Below are 21,898 nucleotides of genomic sequence, written 5' to 3' on the forward strand. Positions count from 1 at the left end.
AGTGTGGTTTTGATTTGCATTTCCTTTATGGTTAGAGATGGTGAGCATTTTTTCATGTGTGTTTTTGGCCATTTGAATTTCTTCTTTTGAGAAAGTTCTGTTTAGTTCACTTGCCCATTTCTTATTTAGTTCATTGATTTTAGGAGAGTTTTAATTTCTTAAATTCCCTGTATATTTTGGTTATCCATCCTTTGTCTGATGTGTAGCTGGCAAATATTTTCTCCCACTTTGTGGGTGGTCTCTTCAGTTTACAGTCCATTTCTTTTGTTGTGCAAAACCTTTTGATTTTATGAAGCCCCATGTGTCCATCATTTCTCTTAGTTGCTGAGCTGCTGGGTTTCTACTAAGTCCTTGCCTATACCTATTAGTTCTAGAGTGTTTCTTGCTCATTCCTGTAGTAACTTCAGAGTTTTGGGTCTGAAATTATGGTCCTTGATCCATTTTGAGTTTGATAATAGTACAGGGTGAAACACATGGATCTAGTTTCAGTTTCTTGCAGACGGATAACCACTTTTGTCAGCAACATTTGTTGAAGAAGCTGTCTTTTCTCCATTGTATATTTTTGGCATCTTTGTCAAAAATGAGGTGGGTATAGCCGTGTGGATTCATATCTGGATCATCTATTCTGTTCCACTAGTCATCATGTCTGTTTTTGTGCCAGTACTATGCTGTTTTTATTGTTTTTTTTGTTTTTATTGATTTTTTGTTTTTATTGCTTTTGCTTTGTAATATAGTTTGAAGTCAGGTATTGTGATACCTCCAGCATTGCTCTTTTGCTGAGTATTGCCTTGGCTATTTGCTGACTCTTGTGTTTCCAAATGAACTTTAGGGTAGATATTTCAATCTGTGTGATGAATCTAATGGGGATTTTGATGGGAACTGCACTAAACTTATAGATTGCTATATGTTTAAAAATGGTAGTATAGCCATTTTTACTATGTTGATTCTACCAATCCATTGAAAGGAATAGGAGGTCTCAGCGGGCCCCAACCCCCTTGTTGGAGAAACCAGTACCAAACATCCCATGTAGATAAGATAAGCAATGCGGCAGGGCTCAGTTAGGGCATATAGAATGTGGGGAATGTGAGCGGGGGGTACATGCAAGATGTGAAGTACGTGCAAGATGTGAGGTACGCGCAAGATGTGCTCTGCCTGCTTGCCCAATGTTGATAACGAAAATATGCATGTCACCGCAGTCTATATAAGATTTCCCCTAAAGAGGCTCAGGGTCGTGTTTTCCTAACCGGTCCTGCGTGTCCGTGTGGGAGCTCGACCCTGGCTAGCCAGCCCAATAAACTCTGCTTTGTTGATTGCATTCACGCCTGGCTCTCTGTCTCTCGGGGGAATAGGATTCCGGGTCCTAACATTTGGAGGTTCCACCGAGATTTCATTTTCTCGAGAGACAGAACCTGCCTCCAAGAAAGCAGGGGCGATCCCAAGTCCTAGGCGTTGGGAGGGGATCCCAGACCCTCATTTGGAGGAACTTGAGTGTTCCATTTGGGCCGCAGCGGGGATTCGGCCAATCACCAGGGAGATTCATTCTGGGAATCTCGCAAGGAGGACCACAGGGTCCTATTGGGAGAGGCTTTCCTCTCATTTGGGCTCGAGCATTTTAGGAACCCTGGCGCCAGGTGAAGAACTAATTGAGCTAGTCGACCGACCACCCGTCAAGTGGACGCCTTTCGGCCTGATATCCCAGTTGGACGGTGAGGAGGTTGAATGGGGTGCGCACCAGTGTGAGAGAAGGACCGGTCCGAGCGAGTGCTGGAGAGTGTTGTGTGTGTGTGGAATTATTGTTGCCTTTACCCTTTTTGTTCTATCTCTCTTGGTGTTTGAGTCTCCTTCCACAATGGGACAGGGACAAACAACCCCAAAGTCTCTGATCCTTTCTCACTTTCCAGAAGTTAAAGAAAGGGCCTTAAATGCAGGTTTGGTCATCAAGAAAGGTAAGTTCGACACCTTTTGTTCTGCAGAGTGGCCCACCTTTGGAGTCGGGTGGCCCATTCAAGGTTCCCTCTCCCTAGACCTGATCACTAAGGTTAAAGCAGTCATTTTTCAGCCAGACAATCGAGGCCATCCAGACCAAGTTCCTTACATTTTGGTTTGGGAGGATCTGGTGAGGAACCCTCCCCCTTGGTTAACAGTTTTTCTGACCCACCCCTCCAGTTCGGCCCCCGGGGCTAAAACCCCAGTCACGCCCGCCTTGGTCATAAAGGAGGAGGAAAAACTTCCTCTTCCCACCTTGACCGGTCCTCAAATTAGGGCATCTCCTTCACCATCTCCAGTCTTACCAGAGAGTTCCCCCCTTTACCCATCCCTCGCAGGGGCAGAGGAAGATCGGCCGCCTCCATACGTGACTCCCCCTGGCCAAGCCAGTGCCCCGGAGGAGGAAATTTCCTCATCCTCCTCAACAGGACTGGCAGCAGGAGGAGGAATGGGTCGAAGACTTCGCCCCCGAGGGATCCGGGAAAGGGAGGGGGAAGACGGGCCCCCCTCATCAACACAGGGGGAGGAAACTGTCCCTACACTTCCAGTCCGGATGGTGGGCCAAGGGGGACCGGGAGGAGGGCAACAGTTTCAGTACTGGCCCTTCTCCTCCAGTGATCTATATAACTGGAGGACGCAGAACCCACCCTTTTCTGAAGACCCCAAGTGTCTCATAGATCTCCTGGAGTCCATCATGCATACACACCGTCCCACTTGGGATGACTGTCATCAGCTGCTCAATACTCTTTTTACGACGGAGGAACGAGAGCGCATCCTCAATGAAGCGAGGAAGAACGTCTTGGGGGATAATGGGAGACCCACAACTCTCCAACCGGCCATAGATGAGGCTTTTCCCCTACGCCGCCCTAATTGGGATTTCGGGACCGCAGAAGGTAGGGAGCGTCTTCGGATCTACCGCCAGACTCTTATGGCCGGTCTCTGAGCGGCCGCCAGAAGGCCCACCAATTTTGCAAAAGTGAAAGCAGTCGTTCAAAGGGAAAACAAAAGCCCAGCCGGTTTCTTAGAGCGCCTCTATGAGGCATACCATCAGTACACCCCTATTGACCCTGAGGCGGACCTCCACTGGTCTGCTGTGGTACTCTCATTCATTAATCAGGCAGCTCCAGACATTAGGAGAAAACTCAATAAACAGGAAAACTTAGGGGAGATGACTATAAGGGAAATGCTGCAGGTAGCGGAAAAGGTCTTTACCGCTAGGGAAACTCCAGAAGAAAGGGAGGAAAGACAGAGAAAGGAAGACAGGGAGGCCCAGGAGAAATTGAGAAAGGAGGACCGGGAGTTCCAGGCTAAGGAAAACCAAAAGCAACAGAGAGAAATGGCTCGTATTTTCCTAGCGGGTGTCCGAGACCAACCCAGGGGAGGGGGCCACGCCAGGACCCCGGATAAGGAACACTGTTTTTACTGTAAGGAAATGGGGCATTGGAAGAGAGAATGTCCTAAGTTAAAGGGAAGAAGAGGGTTTGGAAGGAGACCGGGGGAAAACAGGGAAAGGGAACGAGCAGTAGAGCAGGCCAGAGTCCTCCTAGCCGGAGAAGAGGACTGAAGGAGACGGGGCTCAGACACCCTCCCCAAGTCCTGGGTAACAATGCATGTGGAGGGGAAGCCGATGGGGTTCATGGTGGATACCAGCGCCCAATATTCGGTTTTAAACAAGGCACATGGACCTTTGAACAAGGCACGAACAAGTGTTGTTCAGGGGGCCACCGGTACGCAGTTATGTACATGGACTACCAAAAGAAAGGTGAACTTAGGAAAACACCAGGTCACACACTCCTTCTTGGTCGTCCCTGAGAGCCCCGCTCCCCTGCTCGGACGGGACCTACTCACCAAAATAGGGGCCCATATCCATTTTGAACCAGATGGAATAATTGTGACTGATCGAGAAGGGAGCCCGATTCATGTCTTGTCCCTATCATTGGCTGACAAGCATCGTCTGTTTGAGAGTCAACAGGAACCAGGAGGGGACATGACTCATTGGGTAAAAAGATTTCCCACGGCCTGGGCGGAGACTGCGGGAACTGGCCTCGCCAAACACCTCCCGCCCGTAGTTATACAATTGAAGGCTTCTGCTCTCCCCATTCGGGTGAAACAGTATCCTATGCCTGAGGAGGCCCGAAGAGGCATAGCCCCTCATATCCACAGGCTAATAAAGGAAGGAGTACTGCGGCCTTGTCAGTCTGCCTGGAATACTCCTCTGCTCCCCGTCCGAAAGCCGGGAAGCGGGGACTATAGGCCTGTGCAAGACCTACGAAAGGTAAACGAGCGGACGGAGGACATTCATCCCACCGTTCCGAATCCCTATACCTTGCTCAGCCACCTACCCCCCTCGCAAGTATGGTATACAACCCTTGATTTGAAAGATGCTTTCTTCAGCATTCCATTGTCAGAAATTAGTCAGCCGCTATTTGCTTTCGAATGGCAAGAAGATGGGGGCCAATCCGGACAGCTCACTTGGACCAGACTGCCGCAAGGATTTAAAAACTCTCCCACCCTGTTTAATGAGGCCCTGAGCCAGGACCTGGAACCTTTTCGTCGGAGCCACCCACGAGTCACTCTATTACAGTATGTTGATGACTTACTGTTAGCGGCAGAAACCCGAGAGGAGTGCATCAAGGCTACTGAACACCTGCTAACGGAATTAGGTGAGCTGGGGTATCGGGCAAGTGCCAAGAAAACTCACATCTGTAAAAGGTCAGTGACATATTTGGGTTATCGGATTGCAGATGGGGCAAGATGGCTGACTGATGCCATGAAACAGACTATTCTGGCTATCCCATCCCCGACATCCACTAGGGGGGTGAGAGAATTCCTGGGCTCCGCGGGGTTCTGTAGACTCTGGATTCCAGGATTTGCGGAAATAGCCAGACCCCTATATGAGGCCACCAAAGAAGCTCCAGATTGGAGTTGGGGAGAGAGAGAACAACAGGCCTTTGATCAGCTAAAAGACGCTCTTTTGCAGGCCCCTGCCTTAGCCTTGCCAGATCCTACAAGACCATTCACTCTGTTTGTAGATGAGAAAAAGGGGGTAGCCAAAGGAGTCTTGACCCAACAGCTAGGTCCCTGGAAGAGACCAGTGGCATACTTTTCCAAGAAATTAGACGCAGTAGCGGCAGGATGGCCCCCCTGCCTCCGCATCATAGCGGCCATTGCCGTGCTGGTGAGAGAAGCCGATAAACTAACCTTTGGACAGGCCCTCTGGGTAACGGCCCCTCACCCGGTGGAGGGAATCCTTAAACAACCCCCTGGGAAATGGATGACGAATGCCAGGCTCACCCACTACCAGGGGCTCTTGTTGGATTCCCCTCGGATCACATTCACAGATCCCGTAATCCTGAACCCTGCCACCTTGTTGCCTAACCTGGAACTGCAGACACCTGTCCATAACTGCAAAGAATTCCTCTCCGAAGTTACACAGGTACGGGCTGACCTAAAGGATACCCCCCTGTCCGGCTGCAAATTAAACTGGTACACGGATGGAAGCAGTTTTTTCCAAGATGGAGCCCGAAGGGCAGGGGCAGCTGTAGTCGACCAAGAAGGAAATACGGTATGGAGCAGTGCCCTCCCACCCGAAACATCAGCCCAAAAAGCGGAATTAATTGCCTTGGCAGAGGCCCTGGAGAGGGCAAAAGGAAAGCGAGTCAATATCTACACCGATAGCCGCTATGCTTTCGGTACCATCCATGTCCACGGGGCCATCTATCGCGAAAGAGGATTCCGCACAGCAGAAGGAAAACATCTAAAGAACCTAGCCGAAGTCCAGCGTCTATTAATGGCAGTGGAAAAACCGAAGGCAGTGGCAGTGATGTATGTCCCAGGCCACCAGTCTGCCAAGACACCGGAAGCTGTCGGTAACAACAGAGCAGATCAAGAAGCAAAGAGAGTAGCAATGGTGAGTCCTCCCATGGAGACAGGGCAACCTTCCACGGTTGCGGCGATAGACGTGCCGGTCCCAGAGCTCCCTCCACTACCCCCCCGACCAGAATACTCCACAGAGGATTTCACTTGGATGAGAGCCCACTCCCCCTTTAGAGAAGGGGAAGACGGATGGAAAAGCGACTTGGAAGGCAAGTTAATTCTGCCTGAAAAACTCGGACGATTCCTGTTGGCTAACTTACATAAGTCCACCCATTTGTGGCGGAGAAAATTACTAGACTTGTTGACATCTGCGCAGCTCCGATTTCCGAACCAGACCATAGCAGTCCGCCAAATTGTGGAAGATTGTGCCAGCTGCACAATCATGAAACCAGGACGAAGGGAGGGGCACCATACAGGTACTCGGGAACGGGGGAGGGCTCCGGGAAGAAGTTGGGAAGTGGATTTTACTGAGGTAAAACCGGGAAAGTTTGGGTACAAATATTTGCTGGTATTCATAGATACCTTTTCAGGCTGGGTGGAGGCTTTTCCTACAAAGAAGGAGATGAGTCAGGTAGTGGCAAAGGCTTTGCTAGAGGAAATCATACCCAGATATGGGGTGACCGAGGCAATTGGGTCAGATAATGGTCCGGCTTTTGTTAGTAAAGTCCTGCAGGGACTAGCCCAGACTATGGGGGCCAATTGGAAGCTACATTGTGAATATAACCCCCAGAGCTCAGGGCAAGTAGAAAGGATGAATAGGACACTAAAGGAGACTTTAGCCAAATTGGCCCTGGAGACTGGCGGTGATTGGGTGACGCTCCTTCCCTTGGCCATCTTCCGAGTCCGGAACTCCCCCTATGTCCATGGGCTAACTCCCTTTGAGATCCTGTATGGGGCTCCACCCCCCATCATTCAGAGGACCTTAAGCCCAGAACTAGGTGATCTGGCCCCAAATTACCTGACCATGTTGCAGGCTTTAGCTAAAGTGCAACAACGGATTTGGCCCTTAATTCAAGCATACCACGCTGTTAAGAGGGACCCGGCTCCGGAACATGGCATAGTCCCGAGTGACATGGTATGGGTTAAAAGACATCAGTCCAAAACCCTAGAGCCTAGATGGAAAGGACCTTATGTTGTACTGTTTATTACCCCTACCGCCCTCAAGGTCGACAGGATTGCAGCATGGGTACACCATTCCCATGTAAGACGGGCTCACCCTCCGGAGAAAAAACAGGAAAATTGGTCCGCACGGAAGCATCCAACAAACCCACTCGGCTGATACGGGATGCTCCGAAAAACGAGAACACTCCAGATGCTCTGCAGCCCTCCTAGAATGGGATTATCACCTGGGTCCACTACACCCACATCAGACCGGCAGATCCGGTAGCTATGAAGAAAGGCTTCCTGCCAACAAGAAGGGTGTCCCACCACAAGGAAAATTTTTTCAAACTCAAACTTCATACTGGACCTCGGTAACTTTATTCCTTTTTCTAACCCTGTCCACCACTTGCTGGGGGCATACAAATCCACATCAACCTTTTAACCTGACCTGGATGATTGTAGATGTATCCACAGGAGACATTCTTAACCAGACCTCCAAGGTGACCCCTCCCAGCACCTGGTTCCCAGAATTATACTTTGACTTAAGGGCCTTATTCACTGGCAGGGGACAATGGGATTTGCGCCAAAGTTACTTCTATGTCTGCCCCGCTCCCCAACCCAACCACAGAAAAAAATGTGGAGGAATCGCAGACTATTATTGTAAGTCATGGGGTTGTGAGAGCTCAGGGGATATATGGTGGCCACCCCCCAAACAGGGGGACCTTATTCAATTAAGTAGAGTCTCTCAATCTGGCATTACATACCACCAACCTAGACCTATAAATAAGGGATGCCCAACTCCCCCCAATTGTAATCCCATTATGATAAATTTCACTGATTTAGGAAAAAAGGCAACGAATTGGGAATTGGGTAAATCCTGGGGAGTCAGACTCTACAAAACAAATCATCCAGGAGCCCTTTTTACTTTGCGGCGTGTGCAACAACCAGTCTCTACTCTAACAATAGGCCCTAATAAGGTACTTAGGCCACCCTATGTAAAGCCACCTCCCCGACCTTCCACAGCTCATCACCTTCCCTCAACCATAGCCCGGGCTAATGTTACAACTCCAAGACCATCAGAAACCAGCCCTCCCCTGGTGAGGCCCAGTCTCATGACCGGATCTAAAGATCCCCTCTGGGAGCTAGTGGGTGCTGCCTTCCTGACGTTAAACCACACCAACCCTAACATGACTAACTCCTGTTGGTTATGTTATGATGTGAGGCCCCCATTCTATGAGGCAATAGGGCTAAACACCACTCACGATACCTCATCTGAGGAAAACCCTACTCAATGTTCCTGGGGAGACCGTAAGAGAGGTCTGACCATACAGCAGGTAAGTGGCCAAGGAACCTGCTTAGGAAAAGTGCCAAAGAACAGACGGGACTTATGTACTGTTATTAACGCCAGTTCTACCTGGGAAAATGCTATTAAATGGGTAATTCCAAAGGACAATGGGTGGTGGCTATGCTCACGGTCTAGACTCACCCCGTGCCTATCAACTAAGGTGTTTAACAGCTCTAAAGAATTCTGTGTTATAGTGACTGTGCTGCCCCGCATCCTCTATCATTCGGAAGAGAGTCTATATTCATACTGGAATACAAAAATGGTTGAAAAAAGGAAAAAGAGAGAACCTATTTCCACAGTAACTATTGCTACCCTACTCAGCCTAGGGTTAGCGGGAGCAGGAACCGGCATAGCTTCTTTGGCCACCCAGCAGAAAGGGATGTCTTCGCTGCGTGCAGCCATAGACGAAGATATAGAGAGAATAGAAACCTCCATTAGCCACCTAGAAAAATCCCTCACTTCCCTGTCTGAGGTAGTACTTCAAAACCGACGAGGTCTGGACTTGTTGTTCCTCCAAAAGGGGGGACTATGTGTTGCTCTAGGGGAAGAATGTTGTTTTTACGCTGACCATACCGGAGTTGTTCGTGACTCCATGTCTAAACTTCGAAAGAGCCTGGAACAAAGAAAACGAGAAAGAGAGGCCGGGGAAAGCTGGTTCGAGTCTTGGTTTAACCAGTCCCCATGGTTGGCTACCCTTTTATCTGCATTGGCAGGGCCAATAATAATCATCCTATTACTTGTTACCATAGGACCCTGGATTCTAAACCGACTTATGACTTTTGTCAAAAGTCGAATTAATACTATCCAACTTCTGGTCCTCCACCAACAATATCAGGCTCTTCATCCCCTTGAGAATGATTCCTCACTTTAGGCCGTAAGAAAAGGGGGGAATGAAAGGAATAGGAGGTCTCAGCGGGCCCCAACCCCCTTGTTGGAGAAACCAGTACCAAACATCCCATGTAGATAAGATAAGCAATGCGGCAGGGCTCAGTTAGGGCATATAGAATGTGGGGAATGTGAGCGGGGGGTACATGCAAGATGTGAAGTACGTGCAAGATGTGAGGTACGCGCAAGATGTGCTCTGCCTGCTTGCCCAATGTTGATAACGAAAATATGCATGTCACCGCAGTCTATATAAGATTTCCCCTAAAGAGGCTCAGGGTCGTGTTTTCCTAACCGGTCCTGCGTGTCCGTGTGGGAGCTCGACCCTGGCTAGCCAGCCCAATAAACTCTGCTTTGTTGATTGCATTCACGCCTGGCTCTCTGTCTCTCGGGGGAATAGGATTCCGGGTCCTAACACCATGAGCACAGGAGATCTTTCCATCTTCTGTAGTCGTCCTTGATCTCTTTCTTCAGGAGTTTGTAATTGTCCTTGTAAAAGTCACTCACATCCTTTGTTAAGTTTACTCCTAAGTATCTGATTTTTTTTGAGAGGCTATTGTAAATGGATTTGTTTCCATATATTCCTTCTCAGTTTGTTTGTTGTTGGTGTATAGAAAAACTAATGATTTTTGTAAGTTGATTTTGTATCCTGCTACCTTGCTATAGCTGTTTATGGTGTCTAAGAGTTTTTGGGTAGAGTTTTTTGGGTCTTATAAAGTTTAGGATCATATTGTCTGCAAATAAGGATATTTTGACAATTTCTTTACTTATTTGTAATCCTTTTATTTCTTCTTCTTGCCTACCTGCTCTGGTTAGAAATTCCAGTACTATGTTGAATAGGAGTGGGGATAGTAGGCACCCTTGTCTCATTCCTGATTTTAGGGGAAATGTTTTTAGTTTTTCTCCATTAAGTATGATGTTGGCTATAGGTTTGTCATATATAGCCTTTACAATGTTGCAGTACATTCCTTCTATTCTTAGTTTTCTTGAAGAGAAATCATAAGAGGTAATAAGAAAGACATAGGATTGTTGCTAGTTTGAGATGAAGATAGCTATATAGAGAGATTCCTAGCATTGCTTCCATGCACATGTGTATTACAACCCACATTGATTCATCTCTACCAGATCTCTTCACTATGTCCCAGTCACCTTCCCATAGTGGCCTCTGTTAGTTACTTTATTCATTCCTCTACAGCGGGCACATCAAACACTTCTTCAAGTTTTAGTTTTCCTTCCCTTTGCCTAGTCCTCCTGTATGCATTCTCCCCTTAGTGTGTGACCCATATCCAATAATATTACTGCATTTGTTTTAGGTCTAAAATTTGCATATGAGGGAGAAAGAACATATGATTTTTGGCCTTATGAGCCTGGCTAACTTCGCTTAAGATGATATTCTCCAGTTCCATCCATTTATTTGCAAATGAAAATTTTCATTCTTCTTTGTGGTTGAGTAAAATTCTCATTGTGTGTAGATACCACATTTTTAAAATCAATTTGTCAGTAGTGGGGCATCTTGGTTGTTTCCATAACTTGGCTATTGTGAATAGTGCTGCAATAAACATGGGTGTGCAGGTACCCAAAGGAATGCAACTCAGGTTATTCCAAAGTAAAACTTCTTGGAAGAGAAATATCATCAAATTCATATATTGGTAGGTTATGCAGATTTATATGCATTTGAATCTTCTGATTCTCACCTTGTACTTCACAGAAAGTCATATTTGGAGGAAAACTGATTAGCTACAAAAATCAGTGGGAATTTTTCTTTGTAGATCAGAAGCAATCAAATAGTGACAGTGTCATGCAGTTATTTCTCACATTAGAAAAAACTTCATTTGTTTTACCCATTCTGTATGTTCCATTGTGTCTTTGAAGGAAATCATCAATAAATAATTATTATTTTTACCTGATGTTTATATTGTTGATATGAATTTTGGCTAAAATGTTCTTTCTTCAGCCAAAGTAAGCATTTCTTATAATTCAAGAACCAAATATCTGGTAAAAATGTCTTTATGGATTAGTGAAGTTCATTCAAATTCTAAGAGATGTTTTCTCAAAAAATCACAATAAAATTATTAATAAATATTAATGGTTGAAAAATTTGAACAAATCATGGCTCATAAAGCACTTTTCTGATAATGAGACCAAGGTTTGCTAGTTAATTATGTCCTTAGCAACACTGTCATGATTTTGGCATAGAAAACTACTAAGTAGGTACACTGGAAAAATTAGCCTACCCAAAGTGGCTCCCAGATCTCCCATAGTTTGCATTAGATACCTAAGCTTGTACATTACAGAAACAATTATACAGTCACCTCTGTCAGCCAATCCAGAGTAAGGCTGACCATCTCCAGAGGACAGAGTATCACCTCAGAATATATCCCTGCTTGCTAGGCTTAAATAAGCTTCGGGTTTTTGTGGAGTGTGGCTCCACTTTGATGATGGAGATTAATCTGAATTACTATAGTTTATCTCCAATTATCTGTGTTAGCTGCCTAATACAGATAGTTTAATTTTACTTCTAACCTTTTATGTTAAACTTTGGATGGTTTTGAAATAATAAATGAAAGTGTTTGTAACTTATTCTATATAAATTATACAGTGTACATTTCTTCCTTTGTATTTTGTTTTCTGTTTTTGTCCCTCCCTTATAATTCTTATGTACTGAATATTAGATTTACCCAATATGTTTTCTCAAAAGAAAACTGTACTTTATTATCCCAACATATTTAGAAGAATGGGCAGCACTAGCCTCATGTGCAAAGAGGAAGATGGAAATAATGTGCACTCTGACTTTCTAAGAAGACAATTGCTAGGATGTGTTTTTGTGAGTCTCCTTTTGAAATGTCTGTATAATAATAAGTTGTAGCTCGGCTTACAACTTAGAATTGGGATTCTGATAATTTTTTCATCCAGATGGTATGATGTTTGAATAAGGAACACTGACTTCCTTCATGCTCAGAAATAACTGATTAAATTGGATGTTGGGGAGGGTGAGGGTTATGGTGTATTCTCTGGTCCAGCTGGTATTCACACAGCTGCTGGGCAGAAACCACAGTTGAGCATTTGGTGCCACACAGCACCCAGGCTTTAGCCACTGTACTTTCCCTTAGAAATAAATTAGCAGTGCTTTCCTTTTTTGTCTCTTCTTCCTTCCTGACACCTCAAAACACACCCCCACACATTTACTTAAAACCTTGTGAATTATATATTTCTATAGAATGTGCTGTTCTTTTCCCTCTACCTTGATTTTGTGTATATTCATATGCTTTTTGATAATAAATCTGAAATCAATTTCACTGTGAAAGTATTCCTAATTTTTTCCAAGTTACTGCCTTTTTTCCTATTACTGTTCCCATATAATTCTTCTTTCTACTCTATCAGAATGCCTTATTTTCATGTCTGTCATCCACTAAACTATGCCTAACATGATGGCAGAAATAAAGTTGCATGTTATTTTTCTGTTTAAAACATCACTGTCAGTCATTTTTGGATCTTGAAAGAGCTCTGCTTCCTCAAATTTGGCAATGTGACTTGGTGGAGACACAGTACTTTCAGTGGCACTACCTAGAAATATAAATAAGTACCAGTCCAGGGGCTTACCTCCTTTATATGAGCAAATCTAAGGATTCCCATTTTGGTTTTCAACTCCTTGTGTGCCTAGGAGTGGATCTGAGTCAGGCAGTTAGTGTATGCTTCCTTAGCAGGCATTAAATAAGCCATTTGCTTATTAGTCGTATCTGAAGACATACCTGGAAGACAAGTATGTTGAGAGTTCCTGCTGTAAAATAGTTTGAATCAGTTGATGCACAAAGGTCATGGGAAGAATTCAGAGAGTTAGCACGGAAAAGCAGATACCTGCAAAAACCTGTGAGCCATTTCCAGAGTTGCTTAATCTTGGTGGCTTTTATGCCTTCCCTTTATTAATTCAGCTTTGGATAAAAGTACTGGGAACTTTTCTGCTACAGAGTTCTTGGTTTATCACTATTGTAAGTACCATAACTTAGGTAGCATTTACTGAACGGGGATTTTTGGATTGAGTTCATTTTATTATTTTTATTTTTTTTTTGATTCTGGTCCTTCTTATCACCTCTCCCTGACCTTTTACAAAGCGTTTCTTATACTTTTACTCAGCATTATTTTATATTACTTTATAGGTTCCCTTGATACAGATGCCCAAATAAGACCTTGAGCCACATGGACAGGTCATAATACTACTTTAAAACTTGAATTTTTTTAACTTTTAATTTTAACCTGGAATTATCATTTGCCCCTCTGTTGCCTAATAGACTTTGTGAGGCAGTTTTCAGTAGAGGTAATTTTCTTGTAGTTCACTGCCTGTTTTGAGAAGGTATAGATATTTCCAATGAGGATGATAAAAGAATTTCAAAAACATCTTTACAGGACTCCTTTTGAGCCTATATAGCTGCTTCATTGCCTCTGTAGAATCTCACGCCACAGGATTCTTCTGAGAACTCTGGGATAAGTAGAAGTGACTTCTGAGTGAACAGTGTTCAAGCTGGATTAGATCAGGATTGAATATCCCACCACTTGCACCACGTGAGGGTGATACATCATCTATAGTAGAACCTCTGAAGTCCAGAAATGCTTGGAAGAAGTGTGAGTCAAAAATGACTCAGTGTGCTATGTGTTCATTTTCTTCTGCCATCTCTCTGAGTGTTTAGTGGATCTTTACTATATTAAGGACTTACATGAATATTTTAGGGGTGTAGTTTTCATAAAAAGTCAGTGATTTTCTATTTAATTCTAGGTTTACTGACATATTAAAAAGTAATCCCTATGTGAAACAACATTCAGAAGATTAAAAACCAATAATTTAATCCATTGCTTTATTGAAAGTTTACAGAAGACACAGCTGTGTTCAATTTCATCTGTCAAAGTTGATATATAGGAGTTTTTACCCATTCATATTTGTATTAATGTTGTTTACTGACAGAATTATAAGTTAATTTAATTAAGCTAAGAGATAAGTTAGTTTTCAGGTCTCCTGCAACAGCCAACTGGCACCTTAGCAGCCATTTGTAAGGTAATTGGATCATATTTTCTAACACCCCCATTGCAGTCTGACATTCAAATTCCCAAGCCTTCCACATATTCTTTGTATTTCATCTTTCTGTTTTGTCCTCAGAGTTGAGAGCTTCATGAAAATAGGATCCTGTGAGTTTGGATTAATCTCTGATCTTAGAACAAAATTTGTCACAGGGTAGGTAGCTTACCATAAGCATCTACTGAATGGATGGATTACCTTACATAATTTCCTCCTACTATTACCTACCTATCAGCATCTCCAATGATACTCTCTGCCTTCCCACCTTCTCCCACTGTGCACTCTGCTTCCTAGGCCAGACGTTCCACTGGTTCCTTGCAAAAATGCCATTATTTCAAAGAGAAGCAGCTCTGTCCTTTCCTGCATCATCAGCTTTCCCTCTCTGGATCACTCCTGACAGTCAGAAGCATGTTGGAATTACCGTCTCTTATTCTTTCTTCCCTTTTGCAACTCAAAGGAGTTACCTGAACCACACATGTTTGGCCAAATGAGTTTTGACAAGGGTGCCAACTCTCTTCAGTGGGGAAAGGAAGGTATCTTCCACAGATAGTGCTGGAACTTCCACATGTAAAAGAATGAAGCTGAGTTCCTTCCTGTCATCATAATACAAAAATCAACTCAAAAGAGAGTAATGACCTATATATAAGAGCCAAAACCATATGATTTTTCAAAGAATCATGAGTTATGTCTTCACACTTTGGATGTGGCAAAGTGTTTGCACACATGACAAAACACAAGCAACAAATGAAATAAAAGCAGATAAATCAGCCTTTATCAAAATTTTAAGTTTATGTATTAGCCTTTAAGTTTGCATGACCCCATCTCAACCAACAGCTCCAGGCACAGTGGCATGTGACTCATCCCTGACAGGTACAAAGTCTAAAATAAGATCATGGTTTATGCTAGCCCAGGTAAAAAATTGGAGACGTTATCTTTAAAATAATGAAAGCAGAAAGGGCTGGTGTATGGCTCAAGTAGTAGAGCACTTAAGTAGTAAATGCAAGACAGTGAATTCAACCCACCTCCCATCCAAAAAAAGAAAGCAGAGACTCAAATCAATGCTCCTAAGTCAGTATTCATTGCAGGATTATCCACAATTCCCAAACAATTCAAATGTTCATTGGCAAGTAAATATGTAAGTAAAAAGTAATATGTGCAATGTAAAGTTATTTAGTCATAAAAAGAATGAAGATCAGAGACATGCTACCACATGGATGCCCTTTGAAGATCTAAGACCCCAAAGCAAAAAATTTAAATTTGGCAAAAGATTTGAACATACTTTACCATAAAGGAAATGGAAACCAAACTACACTAAGATTCTAACTTGACCCAGTCACATTTGCAATTATCATAAAAATGAAAATAAATGATCAATAAAAGGTTGATCATTTAATTTAAGATTCAGAATTTTGATTTTAGGCATTTACCCAAGAGAAATGAAGATTTACACAGAAATAATTATTATTCTAATGTTAATAGCCATTAACTGGCAATAACCCAAGTTTATCCACAGGTGAATGAATAAACAAATGATTGTATATTCAAACAATGAAATGTGACTTAATGTCAGGAAGGGATAAACTGTACATGCTGGCAATAGGATGGATTAATCTCAAAAGCATTATCAGTCACAGAAGCCAGACACAAGCATGTATGATTATATTTGCAAGGAACTGTAGAAGGGACAAACCTAACCCCTAGTGACCAAACCTAGGGTCAGGGGTACAAGAAATGGGGTATAAGAAGTTCTTTGTTAGGATTAATGTGTTCTTGCATGTTGATTGAGTTAGTAATTCCACAGTACATATCTGTCAAAGCTTTTTCCATTTTGGTGGTAGTGGTATGGAGATTGAACTCAGGACCTCACACTTGCTAGGCAGGTGTGTATATTTGTCAATACCTATTGAAATGTTTGCTTAGTGCATTTCATTGATTGTAAACAACATCAACAAAATTGATCAGAAGGAGGAGTTGCTGTATGTTTTTGATTATTCCTGTTCTCTCTTGAATCTACTTAAAGTCCCTAGCATCCCCAATAAAATTCTTTTCAAGGTCACCAGTCACATCCATAGGTTAACTTTAGTGGAAAATTGTGTTTTATTTTGCCATTCAGCAGCATTTAATGTATTTTATGACTCTGCCCTTCTTGAAACACTTTCTTGACTTGGAATCAAAGATAACGCACCCTTTTGATTTTCTTTTACCCCACAGACTGCTTGTAAGTCTCTTTCTTCATCTTTGTTAATCCAAATTCAAGGTGGGTGGGGTAAGTTTGTCTTTGGGATCACTTCTGTGCTAAACTAACTCCCTTTGCAATCTCATCCATTTTGTGACTTGTAATACTTTCTCTAAGCTGACGATTCCCTAGTTGATATTCCAGCTGAAATCTGTCTTCCAAAATGTGTGGTAATTCAACTGTATTAGAGCAGGAGGTACAGAGCTTGAGATGTTATTGACAATAGCAAGGACTTAGAGAAACAATCCTTAATAAACAGGATTTCAGTGTGAGAGGTGAGATGAGAAGGCTCCATGTGAATTTAATGTGGTTTCCTGGACAGAGGCACATGAGGAACAGGGTGTGTGGAGACGGGGAGGAAGGAGATAAGCAATGAATAAGAGTGGTCAGACCATACATCTTTGAGAAGGAATGAAAGGAAGAGGACCAAGCTCAGGATGCACCCAATTAAACATATTGTTATCGTAAAACTTGGGAGTTTTGTCATCTGCTTTAGAGAAACTAATGGACTGATATTGACAAACTAAGTCTCGTATTTGACGTGCTAAAAAAGGGAAAAGTCTAAGGCATTGGCACCAATTCTACTTACTAAAAACTGTAAAGTGTGACTCAACACTTATAACTTTTACTTTTCCTATTTATTTTAAGTATAATTCATGTTTAATGCAGAGCTAGTGAAATACACTACCGTACGGCATAACTTTACAAATGAGTTATGAAAATATAACCAACTCATTAAAAGTGGAGCTGTTTGTGGAATTCATATAGTATAAATTACTAGCTGATGTCATAAAATTGCAAAGTAGCTCAATCAATTTTGTTTGTTTCTGCCATGATATGTTGAATTTTCAAAAACTGTAAAGTGACATGCTACTTAGATTTTCATTAATCTAGAAAATGTGATTTTGTGATTTTACAGTAAATGTAAACCTTAAAGGCACTGCTATCTTAGGATCAGGATCACCATGGCAACCTCTTCAACACATGGCCTTGGAAGACTCCTGTCAGAGGAGCTAATGTCACCTATCATAGTAACAGATGAGAAGAGGATCTGTTCAAGACCATATAACCAGTCAGTGACAAAGCCACACTAAATCAATTTACTTGGTTCCCAAAATAGTTCTTCACTCTGAACTCAAATCTGTTCAAATAGATGGATGGAGACCATGAAGAGAAAAAGGAAATTGAACAGAAAGGAGTGACAGTTTCTTAGAAGGGAACAGATTTCCTTCCTTCTGTCTACAGTCATAATAATGAGCTTTTTCCATTCTGAAATATGAAATGAGGGCCTAAAAGTAGACATTAATTGTCTGAAGTCAGAGTGGATCTCCTCTGCTCAGTCCATGGCTATGCATCTTATCCTCAGCTGGTTATATTTGTAGCATGATTTGTAATATCAAATGATTGGAAACACTATAAATGTTTAATCATAATTAACTCACTATATCCTTATCAATTTTCTGAGGTCGGCAAGATTTAGTGCATGTGATCTATACACATTACATTGCATGGCCAAGGGAATTAACATTGCTAATTGGCTGGCTGAAAAATGAGGATTATTTGGGTTGGCCAGATGAAATTGCTTTGGCCCTTCAGAGCAGAGGAGGAAGGCAATAGAGTCAGTCAGAGCAAGGAAAACTGAAAAAGCTGACAGTTCTTCTCCCCATCCATTTATTGGCTTTGAAGATGGAAAAAGTAATCCCAAAGCCAGGAAGCGCAGATAGCATGTAAAAATTGAGAACAGCCCTCCTAGAATTGCTAGCCAGGGAAAGGGACCTCAGTTCTCTATCCTCAACTGCAACAATGTGCTTTCTCTCAGCAACTTGAAAGAGCAAAGAAATAATAATATCTCCTAAAGCTTCCAGAAAGGAACAACATCCTTCTAACAGCAATGTCTTCTGAGACTAAAAAGACGCCAGGTTCACTGACTGGACACCTGACTTCTGACAATTGTAAGCTAATAAACTTATGTTGTTTTAAGGCAGCCAACCTTGGTAATGTGACAGCTGCAGAAAATTACACATTAAATGGAATCACATTACCTGGGATACTGTGCAGCCAATTTGATGAGTGTATATTAAGTGTCATAAATATGATTAGACACGTTGTCAAGAAAACAGTTACAGAATAATGAAGGGAGCATGTGTACATTCTTGTAAGTAGAGGATGCATAATATAGAAACAGAAAATTATACATGGAGGAAAGGTGTCAGTGACATCACCAGGCATTCTTCCTTGGGGATACATCATACTGAACACCTTTTATTGTAGAACTACAGAGAAGGTTAGTGCTGGTGGCAAAATAGTTTTTAATCCATCAACGTCCCATGAGTGCACTTGTAAATGACAATAACATGGATTCATGGTTGGAGGGTGACAGAGAAGTGGCAGTGGACTGCCACTGAAACAGAGATGGGTTACCTAGGGTCAGGGTGGAAAGACACTGTGAGGCCAGGGGAAGAGCTGCAAAGGCTCTGGGCAAGGTCAGGGACTGTTGGAGAGAGAGGAATGCAGGCAGCAGACTTCTCTGAATACAAGCTCCCCTCCACCTCAACCCCTGTAAGTACTGGTGTATGGCACGGCTGCCAGTCACAGCTCCATCTAAGGCATCCTTGCAGTGGGTATCTTTGACATCTTTATTGGGAGCTGCTGTGCTGCACTTCCCTTCCTACTGCAAAGGGTGAAGCTGGAGCAGATTATCTGACAAAGGACTGTGTCCAGATTGCAACAGACTGTGAGAAATCAGGGACTTAGGAGAGGAAGAAACTACAAATTTGAGGGGAGTGGTGTGAGACCTGCAAGATGAGAGCCCAACTTATATTCACATTTTCATGTTCTTCCCACCTTCTCTGAGAAAGAAGCACAAGACTGTGAACAGACATCATTCCAGAGTCTATTTCTTATTAAACTGCCATCTAGTGGATTAAAAGACTCCTGCACAGGGATAAAAGAATACCCACTCAGTAAAGCATTACAAAAGTCTGAATTTTTATGCTACTTTGTTTTTGTTGGGATGTTTAAATTTTTCATTAGTTTGTATTTTTTTGGTACATTTGAGTTGGGTAATTTTGTACTTTTCCTTTTTCTCTTGAGTTCTGCTTTCCACTCCCTTCTTTTTCTATGCAAGTAATCTTACATGAGCCATGAATTGTGCCTTTGAGCATTCAATCTTAAACCACATCTTCTCCTTCCCCTTCACACCACCCTTCTCCATTTATCCTTTCCTTCCAATTTACAACTAAAACTCTTCCCTAACTCATATTTTCTTCTTTTGCTGTAGTCCTCCATTGTGACTTATACTTTTAGCAGGTAAATAGATTGCCAGATCTTTTGAAGTTTCATTTTGTTCTTCTTTGTTTGTCTCCTCAATTTACTCCATTTCTCCTTCTACTCTTTTCCTAAACACAATATTAACTAAATATCCCACTTTCTCATTAATCCCATCTATAAAACTTAGAATATTCCGCTTTCTGCTTTTTAAAACTGCATACCTTGCTTTATTTGTTAGAGTTGTCCCTCTATATCCTTCCCACTATTACCCTTATTACTTTGGGTATCTTACATTACAAAGATTCATCTTTGCTCCTATATACCTCTAAAGTTATTGAAGAATAGTTATTGTTATTTTTAGGGATTGCTGTAATCTCAAAACTGTGGATTATCAATTATTTTTAGAGGCTAAGCTTCCTTTCCCTGTTTGCAATAGGGGGTAGAATCTAGCATCTTGAGAACTGAAGCTGAATGTTTCTCGCCTCTTAGTCTGGTGACAAGAAAATGTACAATGACCAAGTTGCTACACAGTCTTAAATAATCTTTTTGTTGTTGTTGCTGTTGTTTTTTTGGCAGTACTGGGGGTTCAAATCAGAACCTTGCACTTTTCAGGCATGCACTCCACAATGAAGCCATGACTCTATCCCTAAATAATCTTTGAGAAATCCCCAACAAATGGACACAGGGCATTGGAACTTCCAAACAAAAATGACCTGAGATGAATAAATCCCAATGCAGAAACATGAAGCACCAAGGCAACAACTCTCATTCAAAAGCCAACAACTCCAGAATAAACAATTTAAACAACAGTGAAGAGGAAGAAATATCAAACAAAAAATTCAGAAAAACAATAAGAAGAACAATCAATGAAATTAAAGAGGTGTGTAAGCAGCAGAATAAATTCAAGCAGGATACAAATAACCAACTATCTGTGCTCAAGAAATTCAGAGAGCTGAAAGAAAGAAAGAAGATAATGCAAGATGTGAGAGATGAATTCAATAAAGATAGAGAATCCTAAGAAAAAATCAATTGAAATCTTGGAAATAGTAAACTCAATATCACATATAAAATCTCAACTGAAAACCTTAGCACAGAGTGGAGGAGGTTGAAAATATTGTATTGGGAACTGAAAATAAAATAGCAGAATTAGATCAATCAAAAAACAATGGAAAATACAAAGAAACCATGAATGGAACATGCAAGACTTCTGGAACACCATAAAATACCAAACCTATCAATTATGGGTATAGAAGAAGGAGAAGTGACATAAACCAAAGGCATAGACAACATATTCAATAACATAATAGCTGAAATTTTCTCCAGTGATGAGAAAAGGAGGGACAACCAGATACAGGAGGGCTTTCAGAATACTAAACAAACAGGATCAAAAAAAAATACAAGATACATTATAATTAAAATACTAAACATACAGAATAATGAAAGAATATTGAAAGTTGCAAAAGAGAAGCAACAAGTCACATATAGAGGAAAACCCATCAGAATAATAGCAGATTTCTCAACATAATATGCAAACAGGGTATGGAATGATATATTTTGAGCTCTGAAAGAAAACAACGGTCAACCTCTATTAGTCCATCAAGCAAAATTATCCTTCATAATTGAGGGAATAAAAATATTTCAGAATTACAAAATGTAAGTAGTTAGTAACCACTAAGCCAACACCACAGAAAATACTTAAAGGAGTCCTACACACATGAAGAACATAGACACAACCAGAAAAATGCAAGAAAGGATAAGTCTCACTATCCAAGTAGATTAGCAAACAAGAAATATGGGGAAGTAAATGTCAGAACTATCAACAAAATGATAGGAACTACTGCTACCTTTCAAGATTAATGCTAAATATTAATAGCCTCAATTCCCCAATCAAAAGGCAAAGAATGGCAAGTTGAATTAAAAACCAAGACCAAACATTTATTGCTCACAAGAAATGCATCTCACTGACAAAGACAAATATTGACTTAGAGAGAAATGGAAAATGAACCCTAAAACAGGAGGAGTATACATACTCATATCTGATCAAGAAAAAATTGGACCAAAATTAGTCAGAAAAGATTGCAAGGTCACTTTGTATTAATAAAGGGAGCAATCCACAAATGGAATACCAAATCTTACC

At 42.0% G+C, this 21,898-nt stretch overlaps 1 protein-coding gene across 1 annotated transcript in view; it reads left to right on the forward strand.

Moving 5' to 3' along the window:
* Nucleotides 1-21,898, forward strand: part of LOC141417230 (uncharacterized) — a 60,076-nt gene that overhangs the window by 1,274 nt on the left and 36,904 nt on the right. Inside the window, 1 exon segment of the mRNA XM_074055395.1 lies at nucleotides 1,902-6,600. Within this exon segment, the coding sequence (XP_073911496.1) occupies nucleotides 1,902-6,600 (4,699 nt within the window).

The sequence above is a fragment of the Castor canadensis genome, chromosome 15, assembly GCF_047511655.1.
Source record: "Castor canadensis chromosome 15, mCasCan1.hap1v2, whole genome shotgun sequence".
In the NCBI taxonomy this organism is placed as follows: domain Eukaryota; kingdom Metazoa; phylum Chordata; class Mammalia; order Rodentia; family Castoridae; genus Castor; species Castor canadensis.